The following is a 26,273-nucleotide window of genomic DNA, read 5'->3' on the forward strand; positions in this document are numbered from 1 at the left end:
TGATCATGTAGTTAATCAGTTTGGATAAGTGTTGAAGGCTTGAGCTCTTGAAGTGGCCGGCTTTAGATACACCCTGGAGTTTGACCTCTGACCTGCGACCGGGAACATGTGCCAGGCCAACAGGATCCGGCACAATGGCTCAAGTGTGCAGCCCTGGAGAGAAGTGGAGGGGGGTGCAGAGGTGGACCTGGGCTCCCCCTTTGGTTTCAAACAGCTTGCCCTACCTGGTTTCCTCATCTCCATCCAGGGAAACAGCTGCTGGCAGTCCCCCCCACCCCCCACACACAAAACAGTTGGCAAACCTTTTCAAAGATAGGTCTGGCCAAGGTTTGCCAGAAACTGGAGGCCACCTAGGCTCCTTTAAGTGCCTCCTTTATGAGCTTTTCAGAAATGATTCATTCTTTCAAAGAGAAGACATAACATTTATAGGTGGTGGATTCCTTGCAATTTTCCCAAGCACAGCAGCCAGGCCGTTTATATCGGTTGGGAGAACCCTCCATTTCTCCTGGTGTTCTGGAAAGTCAGCTGGGTCTGTCACAGATTTACAAGAAGTTTGTGGAGTCGAAGGCTTTCATGGCTGGCATCCATAGTTTTTTGTGGGTTTTTCGGGCTATGTGGCCATGTCCTAGAAGAGTTTGTTCCTGACGTTTCGTCAGCATCTGTGGCTTTACAAAAAGTTTATTTGAATGTCCAGTTGCAGCCAGAACCCTACTGCAAGCAACTATGTCCTTATGGCCAAACTATTTCTGATACTGTAAACAGAGGCTGACCAATGACACTCTCTCTCTCTCTCTCTCTCTCTCTCTCTCTCTCTCACACACACACACACACACACACACACCAAGGACTGGTCCATCCCATCTCAGATATATATATATATATATATATATATATATATATATGAGTTCATACAAGAATGGAATGGATACATGCAAATAATTTCAAGAAGCAGAAGGTGCTTAGGCTGGACTTCCATTTCAGTCCTCTTGAAAAATCCTTCATTTTGGGAAAGTGTGTTTTAAACTCAAAACAGGAGGAGATAAGTGTTAATCAGTTGAGATGAGGGCATGCCTTGCAGTTTTGCTTTCAAGGACGGAAGCACCTTAAAACAGCCCTCTCTCCCACCCTCTTTTGAGCCAAAAGTGCATCTTCTCCCAATTCACACTACTTCAATATTAATTATAATTCTGAATGTTTAATAGTTGGCCAATAAAAGTCAATTTTTGTTCTTTCTATTTTTGAGTTGATACAGTTCTCCTTCTTCTCTCACAAGAACTGGCCAACTTTTTTTTTTTTGAGAAAAAAATCTTTTAACTTAGTGCCCAAATAAGTGGCAGCATCTGTGGCCAACACTGTTAAGCTGGGAGGTTTTATATCAAACTCCTCCTTGGTGTAATAGATTCATTATTATTATTATTATTATTATTATTATTATTATTATTATTATTATTATTAACACTTTCAAAATATTTTCTATTTAACATTTTTCCTTTTAAAACAACCCAGTCTATTCTGCATGCCCTGTATCTGTATGTATAATTCTTATGGAATGTTATCCCTCTCCTCCCATCCAGGTAGGTCTTTTTCATACCCATAAAGAGCTCTTGCTGCAACCATCTTCAGTCATGAAGGCATGTACTATTGCTATTATTGGTTCCAAGGCTATTGTCAATATTGCATATTATTACTTGCTGTTTGCATTTGCTGGTGGGGGTAATTACTATATGTATTTTATTTTATTTTATTTTATTTGTTATATAGTTGTTGCTGCTGCTGTTGTTTTTCAAGGTGCCCCTTAAGTCTCAGTAGTGAGAGCTGTGCTGCCTGGCACAGACAGGCCCATTGGTTCCCCCTTTGAAAAATAGAGACAGGTGGGAAAGCGGCAACTTAAAAGCGTTTCATCCCTCCCTGATGCTGTTTGATTTAAACCTGAGAGAGCATCTTTGGTTCCAGGAGTCTTGCAAATGGGACCAAGCTTAATATCAGCTCGGAAAAGTCCATAAACAATGCAGCCAAGTCGGTGGTAACTTTTCTCAGTTCTCTGCCAGGAGGTGTGTGTCAGATCAAAGCAGAACGGGGGGGGGGGGGAATCTCCTTTCCTATCTCTTTCTCTAAATCAATCCTAGGGTTGCTCTGTGAAAATATGCACAAACTTTTGAAATGTTTTATTGTAAGCAGGTTCTCTGCCTCTCTTTCTCCCTCCCTTCCCTTCCCTCCCTTCACCCTCCTTTATTTCTGCCATATTTTATAGACACAAAGACTGAGTTCCAAAACAATGTCAGGCTTTTATTCTGGGTTTTTGGGGTGGGGTGGGGTGGGGGGAGGGAGAGAGGATTTCACACCATTCTCACATTATTTATGACTCGAATATAAACCACATACTTACAAAAAACAACAAAAGACAACAACCTGCCACTCCTCTTTTCCAAACAGGAATCAAATCTGAACATCAGGCAAAAGGTTGCCCTTGTAATGAGGAAAAGAAAACGACTTCACAGAAACCTTCTGGAACAGTCAAGTAAGTTAAAATATATGAGTTTTTTAAAAAAATAAAAATGGTCAAAGACAATATATGAGTTCCCCCCAACCTTCCTGTTCAACTTGCTTGCTTAAACCCAAATGTAGCCATACAACCTACCAGCAGCAATGGTTTTAATCCGGCTCTCTAATCATTTAGCAGTCCTAGAATTAATATTTGAGGACTGGCTCACTGAAACAACAACCCCTGACCCTCCGTGATTGCAGTGTCACATTATTATATGACATATTCATCTTGCGTTCATTTACGGACGATTTGATTGGAATGAGGTTTGACGTGGATTGGATCCTATTAAAGGAGGAAGACTTTGATCTTGGCGATGGGTTGTTGTTTTTTTTACATGATATGTATCATCGTTACCCGCTGTCCCTGCCTTCCACAATGTCGTAGCTCTCCAGCTTCCACCATGCGAGGACTTAAGTAGGGCATTGATTGGCATCTTATCTGACAGGAGTACCTTAATCTGGAGGCAGTAGATTAAGTATTCTATTTGAAAAAAGCATCTGATTGGGTTGATCTTGGGTGCTTCAGGTTTTTAAACTGAGAGAAGGGAAAGGACATGAAGCTGCCCAGCTTTCACCACTGGGAACTACTTCTACCTTCTTACTTGGCTTGTCATCCTTTCCCCAGCATCTGGCCCACTTAGCTCGAAAATTACCCGTCAGTAATAACAAGGGAAGGTGAAAGAAAGCACTACTGATAGCAAATCTTTCCATATTTCCTGAAAATTTCCCCCCCACTAATGTCTTTTTCGAAGGGTGGACAATATGGATCTAAACTGAATCCTCATAGGAGTTAAGGGATTTCCCCTTTTGTATTGTGGTCCTCCAGCCCACCGACAACTCAGCTAATCCTCCAGATAACTTGGTTTTTAAATGGGGTTGTTTCCCCTGAAATCACAGTTGCAAGACACCAAATAATTAGATAGATAGATAGATAGATAGATAGATAGATAGTCCCAGCCTAACAAAACCTTCCAGTCGGGTGGATCCTTTCACCCTCACTTCCCACGTTACTATTCTTTAGTAAGACTCCCATTTCAGGAGTGGACCCTCTAAAATTATCCTTCAAGGCGGTTTTAAAGGGGTTGGAGGGGGTACTGTTGCATGGAAATTCCTTCCCTACAAGACTTTCAGGGCCAAGGGAGACCTTCTTCCCAAAGGTCACACTGCCCTACAAAGATTCAGTGACCCGTCAGCGAGAAGGACATAGAACCGGGCGAAAAGTTTCTGCGGGTTTCAATCACCCAGAGAGTCGGGCAGCTTTAAGTAAAAGTTAAAGGTCGGATTATGCTGGCAGATATAGCCTGAGCAATTCTTTCCGAGACACAGAGGCAAAGAAAATAACATGTAGCTTCTCCGGTTAACATTTGAGAAAGTTTCCTTCCTTCCTTCCTTCCTTCCTTCCTTCCTTCCTTCCTTTTTGGAAAAGTCACCCAATAAGGTCATTTTCAGCGTTGTTTTGGAAATGTCATTGTTTTATTTCGGAGCCCCTTGCGTGGTATTAAGAAAAGAGATCCCGAACAGGAACCTCCTGGAAGCTATGGAGGGAAACATTACTGAGAACACCAACGTATAATGCCAGCCCATGTTTTGAGTGCAAATAAGGCTACTCGCAAATTTAAACTCTGAAGGTTGCCTGAGGGGGGTGGCTTTTTGATCTTTCCAAACTAACAGGGAACTTCGGTAGTAAGGCGTGTGTTTCCCTGAAACCGATCTCTCCCTCCTCTTCTCCAAGTAAACAGCCTCCCAAAAGCGCAGGCTCAGTCCGGGGGCTTCTTATGTGTAAATCCTAACCACATTTTATTCATCTCCTGACCGAGGTCCCGGAAAGCATCCAAACAGGATGTAGGATTGCACTTAAATAGACTCAGTTGCGGTGCGTATATTCCCTAGAATATAAACCAAACCCGAGTTAGGGGAAAGAGAGAAGCCAAGTGTCATCATTTCAACGTTTTCCTCCTGGTATCCACCGTCTCTTTCATCAGGGAGCTCCAGAAACCTCATCACTTCTGGCAGGGAAAGGTTGCAATCGGAGATATCCAGTACATATCGGATTATTAATAAAATACAGACCGGCCAGCCTCTTGGGGCCCAGCACGGTGTAGTGGTTTGAGTGTAGGACTAGGACTCTGGAGTCCAGGGTTAGATTTCCCCCTCTTGGCCATGCGAAACCACTGGATGACCTTCTCACACTCTCTCGGCCCCAGAAAACCCGGCGAGAGGGTCTCCATCAATCAGAAAGGTCTTGAAGGCACACCACAACAAGCCTCTTAAGCCCATGCATTCCTCCCTGAATTTAACTGGTTAAAGGATACTATATATTTCAGTGGGTGGATTAAGTGAGTTTGGTAAGCAAATAGGGTGGTGGTGGTGGTGGTGAGATGTGTGTGTAAAAGGCTATTGGCCGAGGAAGGGAGGAAGAAAAGGAAGATTGTACCCAGAGGCCATTCTGAGTGAACAGGACCTCTTCTTCTTCCTTTTCCTCTTCCTCTTTCTCTCCTCCAGTGACCCTTCCCTTGCCCTTTTTTTGCTTTGGGAAAGGAATGAAGCCAAAGCTTTTCCAAGTACCCGAAAAAGAGTATTGTGAGTTCAATACCAGCCAAGGCTCAAGCTCGACTTCTTCCGAGGTCGAGGTCGCTAAAATGAGTACCCAGATTGCTTACACTTTGTAAACCGCTTAGGGAGTGCTTAAGTGCCCTGATAAGCGGTATAGAAATGTACTTGCTATTGCTAAAAGAGCCCCATCACCCTTGGGATAGCCTAGTTTCTGCTTCTCTCTTAATAGCTGAGGGGTAACGCCGCTGGGCGTTATTCTTGGAACGAGCAGCTCTCCTTGTCATCAAGTTCCTCAGCTCCGGTATTTATATGAGAGGAGTAATCCCTCCGTGAGGGCCATGACAGTTTTAAAATATACGGCGTGGTGTCCCTGGCCATCCGGGTTTATTTATGGGTGAAACTCTGAGCTCTTCTGCTCGTCTGGCCCTTGGATTCACGCCACACAGAACCTGTTTTGCGGCCAAACTAAGAGAGCAGATTGAACACAAGCACACACGCACACATAGATAGAGCTAATCACGGAAAAGTGCACAATTAGACAGGTACCAACAGCTTTCCGGAGCCATTCTCCTGAACAACTTTGTTCAGGGCCTCCTCTTTCTATTTTCTCCTCCTTCTGGTCATGTGTACAGCACACCATCTAACCACAACCACTACTCCCCCCCCCTTTCTGTCGCCTTCTCTCTTCGCCTCTCTTACACACACACACATAGACACACACACACACACGGGCAGATATGTCTCCCAAGGTACACAACAAATGCAAGGAGTGAGAGCACTAACTTCACCTAATATAATGAGAGAGACACCATGGGCCATTTCTTTTCCATTGGATTCATGCAAGGAGAGGGGGGGAGATGTGTGTGTGGAGGGGAAACCCCTGTGAGGAACCTTGGGGTTTTAAGTAAGAGCGGATAAAGCCATTAGCGTTTGACAAGAAGCCATGCCAATATTTTAGAATGGCCTAAGCCAGCCGATGGTTAACACACATATATCTAATTTTTTTTTATTATTTTAAAAAAAGAAACGGATAAACTGTTGCAGATGTTTCTCCCTTGACTGAGGACTGTCAGGATTGAAGGATGTCAAGTGTGTAGAGATGAAGTGGTTGTAAGGAGGGATGAGGAAAACAGCTTTATTTGGAAGTCACACACTCTCAGGACATTTGTAAGTAACAGCCTACCAGAGTCCTGCTTCCTGGAACGTTTCTCTTTCTTTTCTTGTCCTTAAAGTGATTTAGAGATGGGGGAAAAGATAAATGCAAAATGATTTTTCCCTTTTCTTCCTTCTTTCTTTCCTTCCTTCCTTCCTTCCTTTTGATTTTTTGGCTCAAGGCAAGTGATGGTTGTCTTGAACTGCTGGGAGTTTAAGCTGTGTACATAAACATGTTGTGTAAGGTTAGTTAGCTAATTGCAGCATGTGCAACTTTTTAGATCTTCCGGTCATAAAAATGTTCATTTGTGTGTGCTCTGTGTGTTGGGTTTGTGTACTGAGTAATAGCAATTCACCTGCTTTTTATTTTATCCCCGCTTTAGAACCTGGATGGAAATGGCCAAAACAGGCTTGCAACGCATTTCGGGGTCAAAAAGTACCATGAAATGCTTTTGTGTCCTGTAATTTTAAAGGCCGAATTCCTAGTCCTTAGCTAGGAGTCCGTTCCGACACATTTAATACTTTAAAAATATTCTGGAATGCCAGGCTTTCCTCTGTTTGGCTCTTTAACCTCAATGTGTGTGTTTTAATTGCTTGAGTCAGCAACTATTAAGGTCCTGTCTAAACAAAAAATGGGGTATCAGCTTTAGAACAGCCTAGGAAATTAGGTGAGGTTTGCTTTGCTTTTTCTCCGGGGATTTTTTTAAAAATGAAATGCTTCCAGTTCAACGCCTGATAACTGCTTCGGGGTATAGTCCAATGTTGCATGTTGCTTTTCTTTTCTTTTAAGATTACAGTACTATTGACTTGGAAGAGTATTTGGGGTAGCATACTCATTGGATGGCAGGATCTAAATTTTGCGATCTTAAGTTGTGTTCCCCGAGAGATCCCTTCTTACCCACTCTCTTCTGTTTAAAATGCCTTTCTTTCGCGTGGAATTGATATTTACTTCTTTGGTGGAACTTTGGAGCTGCACAATGACATAAGAGGTGCTTATTGAGATCAGTAGGGCTTTCTCCTGAACTGGTATGTAGAGGACTGCAAATAGCTGGAGGAACATCCTAGCTGAAACCAAAACTTCTTGTATTTCAGATAACATAAAGCGCCATCCTATGTATGTTTCCTCGGAGGTAAGCCCTGCTGAATTCGACAGGGCTTACTTGGTGAAGGATAGGAGTGGATCTTTAATACCACTGACCTCATTAATACTCAGGGCAGGTTAGTTAAGATAAGTTAGTTAAGAGGACAGATAGCGGGAGAGAAATGGTTTCATGACTGCATGTAGATTCGATTTTCATTTGCTTTTTCAGCTGAGATTTTTTTTGTGGTGGAAACAAGTGTTCCTTACCAAAAGTGAATGCTCTTGGGAAAATATACTCAGAAAGTGCAGCTCCTGAACTGAATGGAAAATAGCCCTTCTTCTGGATTTTATTCTGGAGTAACTTCTGGTCTTGAGTTTAGGTCCTGAAGATAAAGGTCAGATTTTGATGACATCAAACTATATGAGGCGCAGTGTGAGGGATGAGAAAGATATATGCTGAATCCAATAAAAGCGGGGGTAGACTTCACTAGAAAGGCTTAAGAAAAAGAATAAAAGCTGCCATATATTTACATCACAGATTTGATCAACTTGCAGCCAGTTTCCTTAGTTCAAATGTGTGGTTTTTTGGAGCAATCTTATCTACAGGTAGCCAAACAAACAAACAAAACAAAACAAAACAGAAATCCGACTTGGAAGTTATTATTCCTTCTATGTGGGTGATTGTTTTGGGAGTGAAGGGGGAAGGCTGGGATACGATGTTTCTCATTTCTCCATTACTCCAGAGAGAGAGAGATTGAGAGAGAGAGAGGTAAACAAACTTACCCTTTTGCAGTAAGCTTCCTGAAATAGTCTGAAATATTTAGCAGGGGTTATGGCCTGTTTGCAAGTCTCAGGTCCATTCCCCGCTTTCATCCTTGGATCGTGGGGAATGCGGTGTGTGAAGAGCTTAATTCTCCACCCACGCACTTTATCTTTTTTATTTCATTTTATTTTAAAGGCCTGGTTTTCTGGGCCGCCAACAAGTGTCAGAAGTCTAAATGCCTCCTTGCACAATTCTGCTTCCCAGGACGACTTGGCCTGTCTTTTCTTCATTGTACCCATTTCTGTGGGGAACGGGGCCCCTGGAGATTTGTGTGTGCTATAAATAACCAGCAGTCAAACTGATAGAGGAAGGCTTGGGCTGAGAGGTGAAGGAAAAGCAGGCTGGAGGTGCTGGTGGAAGAGGCGAGGGCATGGGGGATCCGTGATGAAGGAGGAAGGAGACCCTCCGAAACATCTCCTTGTGGAAGGATCCGGAGGTCTGGGAGTCATCATTCTCTCTTCTGCATCATCCCACCATCACCACCACCATCCTACCATCCCTCCTAGGCTTCTTTCTCCTAGGCTTCTATTGTGGGCAAAAGGCAGGCATGCTAAACACACCTAGTACTTCCTCCTGCGGTGACCCGCAGGAATTTAGGAACGAGGTTCAGGGACGCTCTAAGAAGCCCAAGTTCTGAAATTATTCACAACCTGGACCTGCTCTTGTAGGTCGGAGAAGGGAGACTGATGAGATCTCAAGGATCTCTTGCAAGGCCATCTGCCTCACTTCTCTCTCTCTCTCTCTCTCTCTGTGTGTCTCTCTCTCTCTCTCTCTCTCTCTCTCTCTCTCTCTCTCTCTCAATCCCCCCCTCTCTGGTCCATGCCTTTTTCCTCGTGGATCCCTGCGAGGGTTTGGCCTGGCCGTGACACACACACACACAGAACAACAACCAACATGGAAATTTTGAGAAAGTGTGATGTGTTCCCTTCTCCTCCCCACCCCCGCCGTCTTCTCCATCTTGTAGTTGCCCTTGTAGGAAGGGCAGGAAGTTGCCAGCTCCCCTGCCCTCCAGCTCCTTGCCCAAGCAAGCCTTCCACAGATCCCGATTTTAGCTCTCTTGAAGGCGTCTGCACCTTAGAAGATTTTGAGAGAGAGAAGAGAGAGGCGGGGAAGCGGCGAGGAATTCTGGTGTAGTCAAGACTGGCTGGAGAAGTGGAAGGACAGGAGTCGGAATCAAAAACCAAACCATGCCTGGGTCAGGAAACCAGGGCACCCTCCGAGCGCATGGTTCTTCTAAGCCACTGATGGTGCGTGGGGGGGGGGGATTTAACTTTCCTTTGTTGAGGAAACAAAAATATTTAGAAATATCAGAAATATCAAAGCCAAGCCTTTAAATCAGCAAGGTCGCAAAGGATGCTTCTTGGTCTGAGAAGACCTCTTAAGAACTGAGACTGATTCAGAGACAACACAAGTAGCTTGCAGTTTAAACCAAAGTTTACTCCTGGCTTGAATCTACATATGCAGACAAATAGCTAATGAATAGCTCAAGGAGAAGGAGACATCTTTGTCTCACCGTCTTTCCGAAGAAAGTTGAGAGGGAAAGATGGGGAGTCGCATAGAAGCAGAAGAATCTCTGTGTGGGAGAGAAAACTTCCTCAAAGGAAGTGACCCGAATCACATGGTTTGTTTACCAATTTCTAGAGGTGTTTCTTGCACTGTGATTCAGGAGGAGCAACTGCAGGTTTGACTGAGGGGAGACAGCAGAGTTGGCATGCAGGAACATCCTATCTGTTTGAGGAGGGGAAGAGGGGATGCTGAAATCTTACAACCGGGCTAATGGGGATCCAGGGTGGCCTTGGAGGGAGGGGGCACTAACCCTGCCAACCCGCCAACCCCAATCCCACCCCCTGCCCTCCTTCCCTGCCCTTCGGGGACCTGCCGCCGGCGCCGCTTCCTCGTGGCCTTGCTCCTCATTTGGTAACAAGCTCTCATTAGTGCTTAAATGGCACGGAGGACCCCATGGCTTGGACCAGGGAGACTTTCCAGCCGCTCTTAATCTGTAAATTAAATGCAGATTTTAAAAAAAATGCAAGAAAATTAGAAATGCAAAGTTCAGACAAGCTCGGCGCTTTGGCTGGAGCTGGCTATGGTGGGATGGTGGAGGGGGCGGGGGGAGGAAGAGCCCTAGAAGAGGAGGAAGGGGAAAGGGCAGGAGTGCTTTTGGAAATGATGCTCTTGTCTCCCCCCCCCCCCATGCCCCCCAGACGCGCAGGCGCAGAGCACTCTCCGGCTCCTCTCCCTCCCCGCCCCTTTCCCCCTTCCTAAATCTTTTCAGACTTCAGCGGGGACCTGTCATCGCTGACGTCGGCCAGTTCGCTTCGGCCAATCAGCGCCCGTCCTGATTGTTTGGCTCTCTGGGTTGGAGCCGAAGCGCTGAAGCTCTCTATTCAGTAGCCTCCCAGCGTCCTGCTGCTGCTTCTCAAAGCGGATGGGTTTCCACGTAGGCATTAAAAAAAAAGGAAAGGAAAGAAGGAGGGGGAAACCCCCCAAAAATAAAGAAAAGGGGAAAAGGAGGGGGGAGAAATGTGGGGGAAAGAAGGGGGCTGTCGAGAAGCAGCAACAGCAAAAACAAAACAAAGCCAAATAGTCCAGACCAAGAAAGAGGAAGGGGGAAATACCCCCCCCTTCCCGGGGATGAACTTTCAGAAAAGTTTTCCGACCACACTTTCTCTCTCTCTCTCTATCTCTCTTTCTGTCTCATTCACTCTCTTCCCCTCTCCCCACTGTCAGGTGACTTTTTTTTTTTTTTTAGCACTGTAGAGCCAAGTGAGCTTGGATGCTTTGGGGGAGGCCAATAATGGACTCTGCATCACTTCCCAAAAGGAACACGACGCTGAAATTAGTAGGCTTGGCAAGGGCTCCACCTCATCACCACCACCACCATCAGCACTCCCCTCAAAGCATGACAGGCTTCGCCGGGCTTCCCCACTCCATGGTTCCCACGCACCCCGGGGAGTGCACCGCAGAATCCCGCCTTGGACTGAGTCCATTCCGGTCAGAACACATGGGACACCACCACCACCGTCATCATCATCATCATCTCCACCATCTCCATCATCATCACCACCGCCCTCCTCATCCTCCTCATCCACTTCCTCCTCCTCACTCAGCGGCCCTTAAGCTCAGCCCTGCCCCTCAGCCTCATCCCCACCATGCTGTGACAGGCCAAGCCGAGGTGGTCCCCAGTCCAACAGGAGCCTTGGGCCCGGCGCAGTCAAGCACAGTCCCTTATGCAGTCCCTCACCCAAGCCAAGCTCTTTCGGCAGGTAGGGATTTCTTCCTGCGCGGAGACCTGACAGGGCCGGTCATGCCAGGGCTCTCTTTGCAACACTCCGCTGCTCCAAGTTCTCATCACGGAATGTTTGTCTCAACAACAGGTAGCTACCCTGGACACCATGCTCCCCACCATCACCTCCACCACCTCCACCACCACCACTCAGAAGCGGGGACTCCCTCTCTTTTCCCGGGACTCCACCAGGAGCAACCTCCCCATGAAGCTCCAGGTGGCCGCCTGAACGGACAAATAAGGCTGGGGCTACCTGGAGACATGTATGCCAGGGCTGAGCCCTTCCCTCCAGTGCCAATCTCCAGGGCAGACCCCTTCGCGGCGTCCTCCTTCCACAGCTACAGTGGCATGAACCTGAACCTGTCGCCCCACCACGGCCCGGGGGCTTTCTTCCGCTACATGAGGCAGCCCATCAAGCAGGAGCTCATCTGCAAGTGGATCGAACTGGACCAGCCCCCCCAGAAACTGTGCTCGAAAACTTTCAGCACCATGCACGAGCTGGTGACCCACGTCACGGTGGAGCACGTCGGAGGGCCCGAGCAGAGCAACCACATCTGCTTCTGGGAAGAGTGTCTCCGGGAGGGAAAGCCTTTCAAGGCCAAGTACAAACTGGTCAACCACATCCGAGTCCACACGGGCGAGAAGCCCTTCCCCTGCCCTTTCCCGGGATGCGGGAAAGTCTTTGCCCGCTCCGAAAACCTCAAGATCCACAAAAGGACGCACACAGGTCAGTATGGAAAGGTCTTTCTTCCTTTCAATACTATGTAACGCTCCTCCCTTCTACATGGGTATTTATTTCCCCCTATTACCAGAGGGTCCCTTTTTCAGTCTAACCATCGCAGCATTAATAACAGGAGTCCATATAACCCTGACAAAGAAGTTTGTTTCGATTAGAAAGGAGCAGAAGTGACTGTGTGTGTGTGTGTGTTCACCTAACAAACAAACAAACAAACACACACACACACACACACACACACACAAAGGTGTTTCCCACCACTTCATTTGGGATGTGGGAGGAGGAGAAAACTGAAACTCCCTTTCAAGCAGGTAAAAAGCATCCAATTTTGGAGAACGATGGGAGCCGGGACTTGTCCAGATACTTTTGAAGGTTGCTACTTCGGCCGCTTTTCTGGTGAGAAAGGCACAGCTGCCTGCCAGGGCCCTTGTTGTTGTTGTTGAGGTGGTGGTGGTGGTGTAGCTCTTTGGGGTGAGGAACTTTGCCATGCCCAGATCTATGGAAGGGGATCCTTCCAAGGGAAGAGATTTCTTTCTTTCTTTCTTTCTTTCTTTCTTTCTTTCTTTCGGTGTAGTGTGTTTGGGAAGGCTGAGAGGGTGTATTTTGGAGCCTGGGAAAGGAGAGAAGGTGGTCGTGGTAGGAGTGGGGCCTGGGGTGGGTGTATATGCGTTGGAGGGGGTGGGCTGGGGGGCTGGGGATCGATTTTGCTTTCCTGGCCTCTCCATTTCGAAAGGTCAACAGCCAGAATTGTGAAGTGACTTAACGTCAGGAAACCCTCGTTATTTCTCCTTAACGCTGAAAAAGGCAAGTGGATCCTTAGGACAGAGCATGGCAGAGCCTCAGGTCTGGTGGACCTCAGTCGCCCCCCAAATGAATAAAACCGAGGGGGAAAAGTTTTCCCACTTCAAGAATCTCAACCTCCCGTGAAGTTGTACGTTGTGAATTAGTTTAGCAGCCGTGTTTGTCGTTTTTATTGCCTTCTCCCATCCCTTCCTCCTTCTCCCCCCCCCCCTCTCTCTCTCGCCAGAAGATAAGAAATAAGCCCTTTTGGAAAATTAAATCCGTTCCACTGTACAGTTTCTCCACTCACGCACACGCATAGCCTCCCTGACCGGCCTTACGCACCCCGAAGGAAACGACATAATCCTATTGTAAGATCTTCTTACAACTGAGCGATTTCCCCCCCTCCCTCAAGTCCTTAAATATCTCGGCCTTATCAGGAATATCGTTTTATTCCCTCCTTCCTCCCCCACACACTTCGATGTGTCTAGAATAATGCCGAAATTGGATAGGATCTTTTTTTCTCTCCTTATTTTATTCAGAAACATAATTAATGACAGAAATGGCACCCAAGGCACTTTCATGTTAGGCAGGGGAAAAATTCCTCCCTCGATGGCGGTGTTTTTCCTAAATAAACAAACTTGTATGCCACTTTACCTGCCTTCTCCTTTGAAGTCTATGAAGCAGGAAAAGGTCGCATTCTGGATCAATTTGGCCTACGTTTGGCTTAGCTAGTTGAGCCTCCGTTCTTTTATAGAAAAGGCCTTATTTTGTATATTCTGCCACCTAAATTTCCCCAGTTTTATTTATTTATTGCTCTGGGTTTGGAAGGGGAGGGGAAGAACAGAGAGGAAGAGGGACTGATGGGGAATCCTGCAGGCCTTGTTGCAACTTAAGGTTGGCTATCCACTTTCCCCCCTGTACGAAAGCCCCCTAACCCAAGTGTTTTCTAAAACAGGAAAGGAACTGGCTACAAATTATTCATGAAGACCGTTCTAGATTCAAATGAGAATGTAATTGCCTTTTCCAATATTAATGACGTTGCGTTCCCAATCCTAGGCAGGAAGGAATGGAAAGAGGCAGGAGTCATTTTTACCATTGCCTGGCTCACCTAAAGGAGAGGGAAAGATTTTCCTTATCCTTCGTGATAACTAGGAGTGGACTTCAGTGACCAAGGAAGGCCTTAGGCCTCAGTAAAGGAAAGGTCTGTTTTAACTTGGAATTTATAGCGCCCAGGCTGGCACGTTAAATCTCCCTCCTCCCTTTCTTCCCCCCCCCCCCCCGAGAATTTTGCAAATACTTTAATCCAGACTCAGAGTTGGGAGGATTATGCTAAAATCTCCAAGCTCTATACGAGTGAGGCCTGGGAGAGAGAGCTACAAGTGTAGAAAATGGCACCGCAGATTCGGGTGTGTGTGTGAGAAAGAATGTGTGTGAGAGAGTGTGCTTGCTTACATTCCTGCTAGACACCCACAATTCTTGCCTCCACTCACCCCCCTTCCCCAATTTTTCCTACAATGAAACTTGTCAAAGGAAGGTATTCCCAATTTGTTTTCTTCTTCTTTCGAACAGTGCACATTTTACATATATAGGAAACCCTTTCCCTTTCAAGCGAAGGTTGAAAGAAAATAACTTTCTCAACCTCCAACGAGGAGCCGCTTACTCCAGGGGACAGAGAAGGTTAGGGAAATCACACACACACACACACACACACACACACACACACACACACACTCCTTTCCCTCCTTTTCTAGTCTTTTTCTTTTTGCTTGATTCCACTGAAGTAGAAGCTTCAGAAGGCCAGGTTTGCTGAATGCAACTCTCGGCTCGATGGCTGGGTTTATGAGGCCTCCTTTCCCCAGGGCCTCCTAACTTACTGCTTGCTTGTGCTACACCAATCCTCTTGATTTGTTATTTCAGCTGAGCACCGGAAGGTCAAACTGTTTCTTTACAAGCAACTATAATTAAAACGCTTAAAGAGCCATCAAAATATATCGATGATTTTTATTTTTTTTCGTGGCTCTTCCCCCCCCCCCCCCAGCCACCCCCTTCTCCTTCGATTCAAAAGGAATAAACTCAACATCCTTCCACGCAGGTACTTTGAAAACATCGTTTCTCAGGCCTGGTGTAGACTAGGAAACATTTCTCCCAGGGCCTGCCACCGCTGTTGGTATTTGCAACCACGGTGCTCTTGCAGATATTGCCTTGGTGTCATTCCTTTAACCCCTTCTTCCATCGCCCTCCAGCGCGAAGGATTCCCCCACTGAAATATTATATTGACAACATACCCTCTAGCTTTAAGATAAAACAAAAGGAGTAGCTGTTTAGCTTTCCACTTCCTCTCTTTTAAACAGTAGATTTTTGCCTTCTAAATTCAATATTCATTTCTAAATTTTTTGCATGTCTATTGAATTTAGAAGGCAAAAATGTAGCAGGTGGGAATTATGCCGATTTTAGAATAAGCTTTGTGTTGAACTTGAAATGTTTATTAAGAAAGTCATGGTTAAGAAAATGCTAAATGAATAAACACAGAAGCACTTACCCTGCTACGTTTGGGCTAAATACATGCCTCCAAGAAACACCCAGAGGACCTTGGCTTTCATTTTCCCATCCCAGTTTAAATCTCTGCGTCTTTTTCTGTGCTAGCTTCACTGTCTGGCTGATTTCTTTTTCCTTCTTGAAAATAATACAGCCGAGGCCCATAGAGACTTCAAAGCACGTGGCTTCAACGAGGCTTGCTTTAGAAAAACCATCCGTTCAGCAGTTCTCCTACAAACTCTTTCCAGCCGGTTCTGGGTTCCGGGAAATCAAGCTTTCTTTCACCTTTCTCAACCCGGCCACTTCCCGCATCTGGAATTTAATAAGGTTGCAACACAGATCTGTTCCAAGCAATGGGAGTTTTGCCAGTGACCTCAATACTGGGCTGCTTAGCGTTCCCCCCACCCCTCCCCAGCTAAATGCCTGCCTGCTTTTGACTCGCCTCAGATCTTCCTTCCTAGCAAAATAAAAGCTTGGCCTACTTACTCTTAGAGGGAAGAAATAAGACATCTGGCAAGTATATGGCCACTGAGATCCAGTTAGTTATTTTAATCATTGTGTATTGCTAGTGAAGGGGATATTGTATCATGTGTTATTTGGCACATTCTGGAAACACACACTGCTTCAGCTTCCCTTTAAGAGAGGATCTGGAGATGTAGGAAAGGTAGGCTCCCAGGTGCAGGTATCTCACATTGCACATCAACACTGACTTTTCAGCCTAGGCGTAGATAAACTCTTCCAGAGGGTTGAGGAAAGTGTGCATTTGTCTCTTGGTCAATATTCCCTCCAAACTACAAAGCGCTAGGAAAGTCAGGCTTGAACCTTTGAATGGAGCACCCGTGTCAGACCTCTGAGGGCAATTGGGAACCCGTGTCATCGGTGACGTGGGAAGGCGTCAGACAAGACAGAAACGTGTCATCGGGATGTCAGAATCACTTGGTTGCTTTGTTGGTTGGTTTGAGGGATCCAAAATGAAGCCATCTCACTGTCTTGGAGGGGGGAATGGTTGTGGGAATTGAGGAAAGGGCATTTTGTTATTGGAAAGAGACAAACTGTCTATAGGGGAGGAAGGAGGTAGAAGCGGGGAAGCAAAGGAGAGTGACTGTTGGATTGAAGAGGTGCAAAGAGGTCGGGGAGAATAACCCGTTGACCCAAGCAAGGTTGGCCCACCCAGGGCCTTCGTGGCAAGCCTCACTACCAAAGGAGCACCATGTCTGCCTCCTTTCTTTTGGAGGAGGCATTGCTAAGGATGGTCCCAGCTTCCAGATGCCCCTTCCTTGGCCTTATCCATAGACAGGACCCCAGTCCCGGTTGAGAGCCCTTGCAATTGCTTCTGCTGGTGTGACTGCTGGTGGTAGAGAGGAAAGGGACCTGGAGGGTCTCTTTGGGGAAAGGGTTGGGGTGTGTGTGAAGGTTTGAAAGACCGCCATCACAGCATGACTTGGGGTGTGCCCACCTCACCCCAGTCTCTAGCCTAGTCTACCTACACACTTCCCCCAACACAGAGAGAGAAAGAGATGCCTTTCCTCGCCTAATGGGTCATGCCAAGTCTCCCTGGCTTTGTCTCTTTCCTTGCAGGGGAGAAGCCCTTCAAGTGCGAGTTTGAAGGCTGTGAGCGCCGCTTCGCCAACAGCAGCGACCGGAAGAAGCATTCCCACGTGCACACCAGCGACAAGCCCTACAACTGCAAAGTGCGAGGCTGTGACAAGTCCTACACCCACCCGAGCTCCCTCCGCAAGCACATGAAGGTCCACTGCAAGTCCCCGCCGCCCAGCTCGGGCTACGAGTCCTCCACCACCCCGTCGCTCCTGTCGCCCTCCTCCGACTGCGGACGGGAGCCCCCCCAGCCGCCGCCACTGCCCCCGCCGCCGCCACTGCCGCCTCCCACGGCCGCCTCCTCCTCCTCCTCCTCCTCTACCCAGGCAGCGGCCAACCTGAGCGAATGGTACGTGTGTCAGAGCTCAGGGGCCGGCGGCATCCCGACGCCCCCTAGTAACTCTCCGTCACCTCACCCAGGAGAGGCCTCCTACACAAACTGTGATCCTCGGCCCAGTTATTAAAGTCAACACGGTAGGACTCATGGACTGCCCACTCGCTCGCCCGCCCGACGCCGGGGATGCACTGCGTTGTCCTCCTCCTCCTCCTCGTTTCCTTGGACCGCAATTTGGAACCTTCTCCCACCTCATTCTCCTCCCACTCCACACCTCTCGGTCAGCAAGGAGTCGGAGGAAGGCCCGGTTGCTAGAGAAGAGGATCATGTACTCCTCCTCCTCCTCCTCCTCTTCCCCTTGTCCTCCTCCCCCTCTTGTTTTCCTTTCCTCCTCCTCCTCCTCCTCCTCCTCCTCCTCCTCCTCCTCCTCTTCTTCTTCTTCTTCTTCTTCTTCTTCTTCTTCTTCTTCTTCTTCTTCTTCTTCTTCCTCCTCCTCTCCTCCTTCTCCTTCTTCTCCTCCTTCTCTCCTTTCCCCGCTATCAGAAATGCTGCACAGGCCACCGGAGAGAAGCGACACTGTTTTTGTTGTTGTTGGACTCCCCCCCCCCTTCCCTCAGCTGCCCTTTTCTATTTATTATGGTGCCAAGCACACAGGACAGTCAAGGGATGACCACCTCCTTCGAGAAGCCTTCCCCTCCTTCTAAGGTTATGCTTTTTCACCCACTCCATTCCCAGATTTTTATTTTCATTTTATTTTTTTTTAAAGATTGGATCACCTTCTTCCTAGGCGTTTGCAAACGGTCTCCACCTGAACTGAAACCATGATTTTGTACCTCAATGAACCAAAGTGTTTTAATACGGATTTCTAGCTCTATAGTTGCGATCGTCGTGCTGATGTCACTCTTGTGGTGGTGTGATATATCTATATATATCTATATATATCTTTTTGCCCCTTTGACTTTTGTTGTTGTTGTTAGCCCAATGTTTTGATTTGAATTAGTTTCCTTTTTCTTTCTTTTGGCCCTACGTCTTTTCCTTTCTTTCTTTTTTTTAAAAAAAGGAATATCGGTATCCTTAAATATATTATTTGTGAACCATTTGTACACCAATCGATGAATGAAATGCTTGGATTAATTAACCCTTTCATTTGTCCTTTTTTTGGGAAATAATCCCATTTTTGCTGCCCCAATTTCGCCAGTATATTCTGCCCCACGTGTCACTAATAAAACCACCCCCGAGGGGTGGCTTAATGATTTATGGTACATTTTAATTTACACTAGTAATGGATTGAAATGCATAAACATATTCTCTTTTTCTCTCCCTCTCTCCCCTCCCCGTGTTCTTTCTGTTGCATTGTGAGTTCTTGTGATTCCTTAGTGGATGGAAGGTGAGATCCATGTTAATTGGAGGGGGGGGGTGTTATGAGTGACGTCATTGTGCTGAATTGCTTGGATTGTCCGAAAGGATACCCTTTCCTCTATTTTGATTTCTCCGAACCCGATGGTGTAAACCCAGTGGTGGTCCTTGTTTTCAAACGCACAACCGTTTGTTCTGTAAAATAACCATTCGAAATAATAATAATAATAATAATAATAATAATTAATATTAAATTTTTTTGTAATGGCAAAAAATAAAAAAAATGATTTTGAAATCTTGAACATATATACCAGAGTTCTCCAGAGCTATGAATCTTATCCGCCTCCAAAATGAAACTCAATGAGGAACAATGCAGAAATAGGCATTATTATGCGGGTTCAATACTGAATTCGGAAAACATGGCTTTGTAATAAACCCTATAGGTTTTAGTGGAACATATATCTACAGGCTGTGTATTTAGGATATTGGGGGTTGATGCTAGAAAAACACTACAGGCGAAGAGGCGTGGGAAAAAATTCATTTGTGTGTCAAGATGAACAAGGTCTCGCCCAGATAATTTCTACAACATCAGATCCTTCTGTGCTAATCTTTGCAGGAAGAGCTGTTCATTTGTGCCCATCACAATCAAACCCTCCCTTATAATTTAAAATTGTGTGTGTGCATGTTTAATACAGTAAGGCTAGAACCCTATTGGTTAATCCCAAATAGAGTAGACTCACTGAATCAATTACTGAGTCAACACATTGGTAAATCCCATTGATTCAATGGCTGTACCCAAATCAGGGGTAAGAATAGGATTCAGGCCCATGACCCACTGAATGAAGCAGATTATCCTAAACTGGGGTCAAAACTATGGTGATTATGTCTATCAATTTCTCCACATCATTCAGATTTTCACATCCCAACAGAAGAAGGATTACCTGCCTCTGTATCACCTACAGCTGGTAGAGCAACGGAGCAGGTTGTGGTTCTCCTCACTGCTTCAATCAAAGTCTTACCAGATACCCCAGCTAACGGTGCAATCTTACCCACGTCTACCAGGAGGTAGACCCCGTTGACTTCAATGGAGTTGAATGCCAAACATGTGGCATCGGACTGTGGCCAAAACTGGAGGGAGGAGAGAGGGGCTAACCTATTAAATCAATATATATCCCGTCCAGATAATCCAAGTTAAAAAATAACACACGTTTTTGTTGTTGTTGTTGTGCAATCCGTCTGAAGTGGTGAAGGAGACCGAGAAGGAACTGGAAGGTATGGAGGCCATCTGCAAGAGGAGATGTTTCCACCTTGGCTGGAGTTGGACTTTCCTCCTCCACCTCCTCCTCCTCCTCCTCCTCCTCCTCCTCCTCCTCCTCCTCCTCCTCCTCCTCCTCCTCCTCCTCCTCCGGCCCTCCTTGGACCCTGGCCTCCTCCTCGCCCGCCCCCTGCGCGCCTTTTCTTCTTGATTTCTTTCTTTGCCAGAGCGGTTTTTTGGATGTGTAGGCTAATCACCTTTAATTTTTCATTTGCTTGTTACAGATGTCTATCCCGTTGCTCTCAAGGTAATCTAGACAGAGGCAGCTGAAAAGCCCCGCATCTTATGCTTTAGACATCAAAGCAGGCTCTCACAATGAAAGTATTCCTTCGCAACGGTGAATCTTCATGGTGAGTTAAGATTTCTATAGCAATAGGCAAGTCATACTTTCAAAGAGTGAAAAGCGAAGTCTGGAGCCCGTCCAGGCTTTTCATGAAGGACATAATATTTAGGTCTAACAGATTCTGCCCTCTTCCACCCTCCCCCCCCCCAAAAAAAACCCCTCCTCCTAAGTCTCCTTTAAAAAAGAGAGCAAAAACATGAAATGAAAAGAAACATTCCTCCCCATTGTATAACACTCACTGACACATACACTTTTGTGGATATATCTATCTATCTATCTATCTATCTATCTATCTGAATGTTGTGTTGCTGCTGGTCGTAGAGTACACAACCTTTTTTCCCTTCGAGATTCAGGGATAAGGAAAAAACCCCACGCGAACTGGGGCTGGATTTGGGGAAAGGAGGGAGGGAAGGTTGTTGCAGGCCCCTCTCCGACTGGATAAGAATGTCAGGAAGAAAAATGGAGCCGCTTGAATCGCCGCCCGTCAGTTCACTTTTGTTTCTCTTCTTCTGTGCCCTGATCAGAGACGGCCTTTGGGATTTGATGGCGACTTTTTCTAAAGGCGAGGAAATGGGTTTGAAGGAGGGGAAAAAAAGAAAAGGAGAAAGGTCTAATCAAGCCGGGCCTTGTTCAAAGGCTCTGATTTTGGGGCTGGAGTGCAAGGAGGGGGGACGATGGGGGGGATGGTGGAAAAAAAGAGGGGGGAGAGAAGAGAAGAAGGAGGCTGGGGGTGAAAGTGTAAGCTTTATGGTGCATCAACATGCCACGTTAGGATCGCTATGGTAATGAGCGGAGCAATAGCAAGCGGCCCTGAAAAGGAGGCACACTCCATTCGAGACAGTCTATTAAGATACATTTGCGCTGACCTTTGGTTTCATGCTAGCTTAATACATTCAATCTGGTCTTCCTCTGAGGTGGACTTCCTCCATCTTGCCCCCTCGGCTGGCCTGCCTGGCTGGCCCTCTCTAAGGAAAGCTTTTGTTGCAGCATCTCTTCTTGGGCCGCTGCGATTAAGAGAAAGGAAAAGGGTGTGTGTGTGGGGGGGGGGGGGCGGAAATCCATGCAACCATGGAAATCTATGGAATTACTTCCAAGCCAGTACGTTTAAGATCCGAGGCGGTGCCTCTCTCTCTCTCTCTCTCTCTGTCTCTCTCTCTCTCTAAGAGTCCAGAGAGACTTTACTCAGGGCAGGCCAAGTGATTGAAGTAGGACTGCACCCCAGCAAGTCAAGGGCGGCTTCCACAATGAAGCAGTTTTGAAAGAAAAAAAAATCCCAGTGAGCTCTCCCCACTCTACATCACTCCTTTCCTATCAACTATTGCACCATCTGTTGTCGTGTGTAATATTCTCCTTCCTATAGCTATACAACATTTGTTGACCTTTGTTCTGTCGGTCGCACTGAGCTCTGTTTGTGTCTGGTTCCATCTCCCTTAGGATCGGGCTCTTTACATCTATCGCCTGTTTTCTTCCACTCGATTTATTCCTGCATCCCTCTACCGCTGTCTCTGTGTGTTACCGACAGGTAAATGTAGATTTACCCTTGCATATGAGTCCATCGTGTTAAAACAACAGACCGAGCTAGGCAAGGGGGTTGGGTACCCATTACTGTCTTTCCAATGCATCTTTAGCAGACACCCAAGGAGCAAGCAAAGAGGAGCTCCCGGCCAGGTGTGTGGCAACACAAGCTGACAAAACGGTGTGCTAAGGAACCAGAGTTTAGTGCCTTCCAAGGGCTGCAGAACTTGACACTTCCAAGCCTGAGGCCATGGGCGATGGGCCATGGTCCCGGAAAAGTTAAAGTCCATGTCCCAGTAATTGTCTTCTTGTTTATTTTATCCAAGTACCCCAGTGAATAGGGGAAAAATAAACATTCTGAAAAAAAAAATTCAAACAGTCGAGTCTTCTTTAGTGCTAGCTCTTGTGGCTGAATAAAAAAGGATGGTCCAATTTCTATTGAGCTGGGAAATCTTTGAAGTGGGAGTTATTATCTCAAAAATTCCTCTCCGTCGCCCTAACAACGCTGATGAAACGTAAAAAGGTTCTTTGTCAGCGATTTGTTCTCCCCTCTGTCAAACCCCCTTTGCCCCGTTAGCTGGGACCGTTTCTAAAGAGATGAAACCCAACTTCTTAAAAAAGATAACGTTGGGATGGAGACAGAAAACGTCCCAGTGTATACAATCCGAAACCTAGGTCGACCTACCTCTGTCTGTCTCTCTGTAGGGTGGTGGTGATGGTGGTGGACCAAGGGATGGGAGGGCAGGAGGAAGAAAGCAAAAGAGGTTGAGAGAGAATAAGAGAGAGAGAAATCCCTCTCCCTTGCAAGCTTCTCAGCCCTAAAGGAAGTGATCTTCTGTACTTTTCCCTTTGAACCTGTTTGTTTCAACTCTGTCCAATTCATTGTTTTCACCCAGAATCCAAACACTGGTAAACAACATCAGTCGCTAACATCCACTCTGTAACTGCTGTGGCTCCTCATCATGCCATTACTCCGGTGTAATGAATCCAACAGCTCACCCCCAAAAAGTCTTTATACAGCCTCAGCTCGTGTTAATGCTATTAAAAGCACGTCCCTTGACTGCGATGCACTAAAACGCTTCTTGCCGCCTTCAAAGCAATGGCTTCCATATGTTGCCATGTTTTATTATCAGCGAGTGGAAAGAAGAGTAACGCACCCGGCCCTCACTTCCTCCCCTCAACCGAGAAACGTATGGTATTTTTGGGAAAGGGAAAAGGGGAAGGGGGGGGGGTTTCAATCCACTGCTTACTGGGGTCTGGTCTTCCCGCCATTTTGCTTCTGCCTGCGATAGATGTAAACTGGGGGTGCTATTTGTCGCAACCATTTATGGCACAGTTATGGCACATTTCCTCTGTCCCAATTGATTTCTGCTGGAGAGAGAAGAGAGCGAGGATGGGAGGGTTGATCGGGTCTGTATATACTGGAAAATATTGGGCCTTGCATGATGGGGACACTTGGGAGCAGTGGTTCATAGGCAGCCTGATCCCTTAACTTATTTAAGCCCGAGGACGTGCACTCCAGCCCTGAACAGTGTGTAAAGTAAGTCCTTCTGAAATCCACGATAATGCTTTCTCTGTATCATTTTTCCTCTTTGGAGTGTTCCAGGATAACTTTAGATCGCGATCCTAAATCATTTGGGAACGAAATGAAAGAGGTTTACTTGCAACTTGATACCTCGAAGTAGTCTAAATCGTATGTCGCCTTAATGGGGATAAAAGATGCACACAGAGAAGAACATCACACCCACTCCCATCATAAAATCACATTTAAATAACAAGGGAAATCATAATCCAAAGGTCGTTTTCAGTCCACCTACAGATTCGCTTCACTCCGAAGGGTTAGGGGGTTCCTCACTGGAAAGAGATACTCAGACACATTCTGCCTGATGTAACCGTTTTTGCATTAAATGTTTGCTTTATGTATTCAAAAAGGTTCTCTTAGGAAGATGAATTTAAACGATGTGCTATTTGTTTGCTTTATTGTTCAATTTCTTTTTTTAAAAAAGATTTTTTCCCCTAATTCTTGCTCATCACACAGGACGAGGCCACAAATTTATATACGGCTACTATTTAAGAGTAAATCAAATTGAATTGAATTCAATGGGTGGACCTCCACTTAGAAATACGTACAGTAAATAAGTAAAATGAACGATGAGGATGTAGGTTTATGTACCATGTGTAATTTGAGTCAATTTCTAATGTAACGACTGAGGGATTGAAGCATTCTGAACACTTTTTTTGGAATATGTAGATGAAACAAAAGTGATTATCGGTGAAAACGTCATTAATTTCGGAACAGTCAATTCATGTCGCTAAAGTATATTTACAGTTTTTGAATAAAGCTCCGTGGGAGAAATATAACATTCAGTGTTTGTTTGTTTTTTGCTATTGAATTTGTCTTTATTTTCCCCTCTTTTTGTCCTTCCAGCTGATTCTTTGAAAATCAGGCGTCCACTGTGGTTTTAAAAAGAAATAAATGATTCTTCTAAGTCAGAATTTGAAAGCTATTCCTGGCCTGGAAACCTTTTTTTTTTTTTTTTTTTTTGCATAGGAAATAATCTCCACCTTCCACACTAGTACTTTGCTTTTATAAACACTTTCCAGAACTGTTACTTTAAAAAAACAAAACCCAAACCGACCCAAAGTAAATGCCAGCCCCTCTCCAAGTGAACAATCCCCATTACTTTCCCTCCCCCGGTCTGTCCATCTTTCCAACTCTCTGAGCTCGCTTTTGCCTCCTGAAAAACTTCAGAGAAGGTGCATTATAGATGTCACTTGCCTTTCTTCAGCTAAGAAACATTATCCGGTATGGTCGAAATTTGGTCCAATCGAAATCGGGTGGAGCACCTCATCCAGCCAGCTTCTGTGGGATCATTCTGTTTTGTCTCAACCTTAAATCAGGCTTGCTTACAAAGCAGGGTGGCCAGATGGCCTCCCTTTCCAGGACATGTCCTACATTTCAACCTTCCGCCCAGGAAGAATGTCAACATGTCTTCCATTTTTAGCATGGCTAAGAAGCATGACTTTATATTTCTATTAGTGTTTTGGGCTTTTATTTGGTCGTGTCCTACGCCCTCCCCCCCCTTGACTATCCTACATTTTGCGGTGCCTTGCTCTTCTCTGTAGTTATGACATCTGGCCGCCCTGTTACAAGGAAGCTCCAGCCAAACCAAAGAGGCTTGTTCTTGGAGCAAAGCCCTGTTGTTGTTGTTGCTGCTGCTGCTGCTGCTACTACTGTTGGTGTTGCTGTTGTTACCTGCCTTCAGGCCCACTCTGAGTTACAGCGACCCTAGCACAGGGTAGAATTCAAATATATAGCCTTGTTAGTCTTTGGAATCAGTATGTAGAGAGATCGTATAGACTAACTGAAAGAAAGAAGTTGGCAGGATGAGTTTTCGTAGACTTCAGTCTACTTCCTCAGATGCATGAGGAAGCACAGGGTAGTTTGTTTGGCAATATTTATTCAGAGGAGCTTGCCCATTTCTCTTATACTGAGACAATGTGACTTACCTAAGATCACTTAGTGAATTTCCAAGGCTAAACTGGGATTAGAACCCTACTCAGTGTCTTAGATCCAAAACACACTGCAGAAAATAATCCAATTTGAGACTGCTTTAACTGCCCCTAGTTCGGTGCTAGAGAATCCTGGGAATTGTAGTTTATTCTGAAACCAGAGCTCTCTGACAGAGAAGGGTAAATGTATCACAAAACTACAGTTCTCAGAATTTCCAAGTATTGAGCCAGGGCAGTTAAAACAGACTTAAACTATATTATTTCTGCAGTGTGTTTTGGACCTTGGACCAACAGGCTGGGTTTCTAAATGCTTGTATGAATCGTTTTGGAGGAGTGAGGCTGTGGTAAAAGGTTGAGATCCAAGGCCCCCTTTTCCTTCCTGGGAAGCAGGTTTCTTTCAATGGCTGGTGCATAGCTTTTAGTAAACCTGGTTAAGGTGTGCGTCTTGTGTTTTCGAAAAGCAAAAGCGGAGCTGGGATGGGCCACAGGAGCAGAGTCAGAGAAGGCAGACCTGGGGAAAAGGCAAAGGGAATGCAGGCAGGATGCCGACCAGACAAAGCCACCCATTCCTAAAGGACAGCGAGGCGCAACCCTCCCTTCATCAGCCATAGCCAGCAAGCAAAGGAAGGGTGCCTCCGAGTACCAGGGAGGAGAGCATTCTCTCGCCCGCCTTTATATAGAGGCTGCTGCCTTTTTCTTTCCTCCAGTGCTGAAAATCCCATCTTGGAGGGTTTTCTCCCCTGTTGCTTCCTAGCATCGATTCCCCCATGCAAGCCCCGGCATTGTGAGGACGCATTCATTAAGGTCC

General features: G+C 46.0%; 1 protein-coding gene across 2 annotated transcripts; it reads left to right on the forward strand.

Moving 5' to 3' along the window:
- Positions 1-2,437: 2,437 nt before the first annotated feature.
- LOC149318145 (zinc finger protein ZIC 4-like) lies at positions 2,438-17,818 on the forward strand. Of its 2 annotated transcripts, none has more exons than XM_089507732.1 (3): positions 2,438-2,518; positions 10,906-12,166; positions 17,072-17,818. In XM_089507732.1, exons 2-3 carry the CDS (start codon positions 10,930-10,932, stop codon positions 17,551-17,553), a joined length of 1,719 nt encoding a protein of 572 aa, XP_089363858.1. In that variant the 5' UTR covers positions 2,438-2,518; positions 10,906-10,929; the 3' UTR covers positions 17,554-17,818. The 2 variants fall into 2 exon arrangements, with proteins under 2 accessions (XP_089363858.1, XP_089363859.1); XM_089507733.1 differs by having other exon boundaries at positions 2,460-2,518; positions 11,531-12,166.
- Positions 17,819-26,273: the final 8,455 nt, after the last annotated feature.

The sequence above is a fragment of the Sceloporus occidentalis genome, unplaced genomic scaffold (genome assembly GCF_023333645.1).
Source record: "Sceloporus occidentalis isolate IW3139 unplaced genomic scaffold, rSceOcc1.0.p SCAF_2, whole genome shotgun sequence".
In the NCBI taxonomy this organism is placed as follows: Eukaryota; Metazoa; Chordata; class Lepidosauria; order Squamata; family Phrynosomatidae; genus Sceloporus; species Sceloporus occidentalis.